At 27.9% G+C, this 5815-nt stretch overlaps 1 protein-coding gene across 1 annotated transcript in view; it reads right to left on the reverse strand.

Annotated features, from left to right (window-relative positions):
- The window catches only part of LOC107613428 (protein trichome birefringence-like 39), a 5056-nt gene extending 793 nt beyond the window's left edge, over positions 1–4263 (reverse strand). Inside the window, exons 1-4 of the mRNA XM_016315413.2 lie at positions 3902–4263; positions 3464–3635; positions 712–887; positions 460–618 (exon numbers count right to left, since the gene is read on the reverse strand). Of these exons, the coding sequence (XP_016170899.1) occupies positions 460–618; positions 712–887; positions 3464–3635; positions 3902–4191 (797 nt within the window). The 5' untranslated portion in view covers positions 4192–4263. The remainder of the gene's footprint in view (positions 1–459; positions 619–711; positions 888–3463; positions 3636–3901) is intronic.

Genomic DNA, 5815 nt, shown 5'->3' on the forward strand with positions numbered 1-5815 from the left:
GTGATAAAAATAATAAGATATTAAATATTTTTTTAAATAATTAAAAAATTATATTTTGATGTAACTTTTTATAACTATTATTGGAATTTTAGTAATTTTATGTTATGTAATCTTTTTAATTTTCTTAATAAATGACTGATTTTTTTTTTCAAATGAATAAGGAAATATAGAGATTGAATTTTACTCAACTTTTTTTATACACCTTCTAATATTTATTCAAATGTCTATAAAAATTTGGATAATATTTATAAATTATTTGCTAAACACAAAAAATATTTATCACTTATAAAAAATTATTTTTTTTATTTTTTTGTCACAATATTTATAAATTTATTTGTCATTTGTATTTTTTAAAATTATTTTTTTCAGTAATATGAATTTTGAAATACCATTTTCGGTAGTTTACTAAATATTGTTGATAAAAAAATGATTTTCCAATAAATGAATAAAATAACTTACTCGTAATGGACAGGGGAAATTCCCAAGAAGAAGACCTTGGTCTGGGCTGGGTTAACATTAAGGTTAACCCATCTGGCCCAAGTTGTTAGGCCCTTATAATATGCAATAAATCGGTTCATGTCTTTGTACAACTTGCCACGGTCTTGAATATAATCCCACCTGAAATCAAAATAACACAAATTTAGTAGCTGTTGTGGCCAATAGAGTACTAACTACTAACAACAACAAAGTTTAAGGGTTGATTAATCGTACGGCTGTGCATTGCCAGTGTGGGTCCACCAGTGCCACGTGTTGAAAACAAGGACGTCCATTCCTCTCCAAGCATCACCACTCTTTATCGAGTCAAGCTTCAAAACCCTCCCAACCTTCTCCCGGTCAAGGTCTACCAAGTATGGTGTACGGTACAGAAACAATTGCAGCCCATAATCCTATAATAAAATAATAATAAACCATTTCTGAGTATAAAATATGTAATCGTCATTTCTCAATATAAATTGATGAGTAAGTCAGATTCTAACTTTTTATTTCAAAAATAAATAAATTTTTAGTTAATTAAAAATATAAAAATATTTTTTATTTTTTAAAATATAAGACATTTACGTTTGTCTAATAAATCGATTTGTATTTATATATTTTAGATAAAAAAATTTAAATATCTTACACTTTAAAAAATTAAAAATATTTTTTATATTTTTAATTAATAAAAAATTTATGTGTCTTTAAATTAAAAAAATTAAAATTTTTTTTCTATAAAAGACATTTAAAATTTGAAGCCATATCTTTATGTATACAATATATTATTCAAACTACCATTTACTAACTCTTAATTACTTATAATAGATGAAATTTTGATTACTTAAGAACATAAATATTTTAAGAAATACTTTCAAATTTATTCTTTTTCTAACATATTTTTTTTTTAGTATCTTTCTTGAAAAGTCTTCATTTATTTGCAAAGTGTCCTGTCAAAGCAAGTTTACACCTTAAATTGAGTTTCCCTTGTGGTGATGTCTTTTCTTGTCTATAGGGCCCTTAAAAGGGAAAAACTAGCATAGAATAAAAATAAGAAAAAGAAAAAGAAGATACCGTCGAAAAAGTAAAAATAAAAAACCCTTTCCTTATCTCAAACAAGTGGCCCAATTTTTGACACTTTAGTAGTTTACCAAATTTGTCTTAAAAAATATAAAAAATTAAAAAAAAAAAAAAAAGACGTACAAGCAGAGAACTGCGTCTAAATGAAGCCCCCAGTTTCAAGTGGTCCATTTTAGAAAATGATTAAAGACTTAACTCACTAATTAATGTTGGTTAATCTTCTGAAGTTAAATCCACAAAGTTAAAGAGGATTGAATGCAGCTATAGCTTACAAGTTCACAATTTATAGTAATATATTGCTTTATACAACTGTATATACTCCATAAAGTATAAAATAAATGACCGACTTTAACTTTTGATGATCCCATGTGCAATCATGTGTAATTATAGTAGTAATCTTATCTTATGTAAATAACTTGATTGAAGGTTATATGATGCTCAAGCATAGTATAAAAGCATGTAATCAATAATAATTTTCTGGAACTATGGAAATAGCATATACTATTATCAAATTATCAATCATTATAATTGTAGAAATGAAGGAACGTATTAGCTGAGTAACATTCATGCTTAATGGCTTAATGGTTTTGCTCAAAATTTAGTTACCACTATGATGATTTTAAGAGTTGAAACTCATTTTGGCTCTAAAATTTTTGACCGGCTTTAATTTCGACTCTTAAATTTATAATTATCCAATTAACACTTTTAAATATTAGATTGTGTTCCAAGTTTGTCCCTATAGCTATCTCTGTTAACGGAGATCTGATGTAACACGTTAAGTTGATAAAATGTGTATTCACGTGGCACCCAACTTGTCATAATAGACATGTGATGAGTAAATGATGTGACAAAAGTTGAATAAACTCAATTTCTCCAGTAAAGTCTCGAACATATTGGAAAAAAAGGGTTACAAATTAAGTTCATTCAACTTTTATCACATTATTCACTCATCACACATCCATTCTAACAACTTGAGTGCTACGTAGATGTCTAATTTAACGTGTCACATCAGATATCCATTAATAGAGATAGCTACGGGGACAAGTATAAAATACAATTCAATATTTAAAGGTATTAATTAAATAATTATAAATTTAGAAGTCGAAATTGAGGTCGATCAAAAATTTCAGAGGCAAAATGAGTTTTAACTCGTAATTTCTCCATTGATGTCTAATACTAAGGTGATTCAGGTTCTTAGCAATTGGAGGAAAATCTATTATCATTGCTAAGTGGGGACATTTGCTTTTGACAATTGGCCCAATTTACCCAAAAATTTCTGTACTCCTACATGCAAAAATTTAAATAACAACAAAAAGAAGAAAACAGAGAAATAATTTTTTTTAAAAATATATTGACAGTAATGTTTTTTTTTTCTTTTTCACCGCAAGGAGTCAAGGACATGATCACATGAGCATATGGCAAATCACACTTCACATATGTACAAAATTATTAGTTGTAACAATTAAGACAACTAAGATTATATAGAATATTGATTACTACTACAACAATGAAGACAACAACATTAATTGTGCCTTGAATTAAACAATTAGAAAAAAGTGTCCCCTACAAAAGGAAAATCCCCCCACCAATCACGTAGCAAACTTTATTGCCCTTACTTCAGTGTTTCACGACACCACCAAAAGAAGATCCATTGAACAATAAAACAAAATAAATACAAATTTATGCAAAGAAAAACAAGTTATTGTTCCTCAACACAAAAATTGGAGTTCAAATACGGCAAAACAAGTTCAAGTGTTGAAAAGAGTTCATTCAACATTGATGTGCAAATTAGTGAGAAAACGACAGCACTTGCATGAAAACAATCATGATATCCAGCACTACCCATTAAATGCTTATAAGTCTAAAATTCAGAAGAAAATAAAAATAAAAATAAAAGAAAATAGAGAGTGACCTGGAATGTGATTGTGGAGAGAGCACTGTTCTTTGTGAAAGATGTTCTTGTGTTTGGAACCCAAGAGTGAATCATACATGCCAGGGAATTGAACTGGTTCAAGCTCAATGAATCACCCACAAACATTATCTTCTTCCCTCTGTATCTTGTTAGAAAATCCATTGCATTAAACCTGCAAAAACAAAAACACATCATCTATCATTCAACTTCAAACTTTTTTTTGAAGAAAGATGGTCCATAAACTAGTATTAAAATTTTATTTTATTTTTTTAAAAAAAGAGCTCAACACAACAAGATAAAGCATACGACTAGACAGAAGTCTGATTTTTGTAACTAAAATATTTAAAATTATGATACTATTTTTAGAAAATACAGAATTTCACTTTTTTTTTAAGAAAGAACATATAACTAAGAAAGTGGTTAAGATGAGAAACGAACCTGGGTAAGGAACAAGAGAAGGGTTGCCACCTATATCTCTGGTACTGTTTATCAGGTCGACCATACTTCTGGCAATTGAATTGAGGATCTATGAAGGGACACGTGGAAGGATTGTAGAGAGGATATGAAGCGTCGTAGACCCATTTCCCACGGAACCAGTTACACCTTCCACCAAGCTTCTTTGAAACAATGGTTGCATTGCCAGCATCCTCTGCTCTTGCTTTGTGGCGGTTGCAAAACAGAGCGATGAACAGAGAGAGTAGTAAGAGGAAGAAGCCCTGCTGTGACATGGGTTTCTGTGGAAGGGGGAAGAGTGATGAATATACTAATAGTGTCTCTCAAACAGGGGATTATATAATGTGTAAGGGAAAGGCACACACAGATGTGAAAAACAGGACACTTTTTTTTATTCTTTAATTCTCAATAGCCTTCTAAATTTTTTATTCAAATTCTTTTTTGTTAATTTCTCCAACAAAATAAAATACTGGATATTAAAAAGGAGGTTAAAAATAGTGAATCTGCAAGACTACAATTAATCGTAATTTCGGAGTTAGATAAAAATATTCTGACAAAGATTTGGACGAAGTTCTGAGGTTTAAAAAATATAAAAATTAAAGTTCTATTTCAATATTTATAATTTTAGTAATTTGAAATTTAAAAAGAGTGTTTTTTTTTTATTCTATTCTGTTTTATAATATATGATCCTAATTTAGACAAATACAATCTCCAAAATGGATCGGCTAAATTTCTTTTGATATAGTTTAGTAGTTGGACTATAATATATATTTTTTTTAATCAATAATATAGAAATTTCTCATCTCTCTTTTTCTTTGATTGTACAACTATGTCTTGTTCTTTTTGTTTTTTTCATCGGTCTTGAATTTTTAACAAAATATTTTAAAATATGTGGATTACAATTTAATTAAATACACATACAATATATTATTATTTAGTAGTTTAACTTCTATCATATTTACATACTTCTGACTAACTGTTATAGACAAAAGCCACTTTACCCAATATAAATATATTTTAAAGTCAATGCTAAACAGCAACAAGGGTCTATATCTATTAGTTAACAATGTGTTAAATCCTTAAACAGCTAAAATCCATACTCATGTGAACTGTAATTCACAATTTTAGAACTATTAGAATTGAGATTGAATAAATGACTCAACTCAATTTCAAAATTTAGTTTAAGAGTTAAAAAATGCTTAACACATAAATTGTTAGACTATCTTCATAAATATTTATATTTCAAATTATTCTTCATGGACATGAGAAAAGGTATATATAATTTTTAAATAATTTATAAACAAATTTAATTTTAATGCATTGTTAGTGTAAAATAGTTTTACACGCGTATCTAATTATGTAACGTCACACTAGTAAAAATAACTATTTTTTATATTGTTACGTGAATAATCATACAAAAAAAATAAATACAATTGTACGACTGTATAAAATAATTTTATATTGTCAGTACATTAAAATTAAATTCTTTATAAATATATATAAGGTATTCTTCAATCCTCACTCTTTGAAATAATTTTTGAGATTGAAGTAGGGTATTGAATCTTAATTCTAATTGAAACTATCCAAATGTATTTATTCACTATGTAAAACAAGATGTCTCATTTTTAAACGTGTGTTGTTTGTTTATGTTTATTTAGTTCCGGAGTCAGAAACAGTGGGAACTTTATATGGATTCTTTCTAAACAGTTGCATGTGGGGTTGGATCCAATCCTAATCTTTTCATTGCTCAGAAAATTCTTCGGAATCATCCATCGTCCTTCTATAAAATAAATAAATATATATTCTTTTCACAAAAATAATAATGGCAACAATCTCTGATCCATAAATAGCCAAGAAAGACAGAATAGAAATTGGCTTGTGAAAAATTCCATAATTGTT

This window comes from Arachis ipaensis, chromosome B08 (genome assembly GCF_000816755.2).
Source record: "Arachis ipaensis cultivar K30076 chromosome B08, Araip1.1, whole genome shotgun sequence".
NCBI classification, from domain to species: domain Eukaryota; kingdom Viridiplantae; phylum Streptophyta; class Magnoliopsida; order Fabales; family Fabaceae; genus Arachis; species Arachis ipaensis.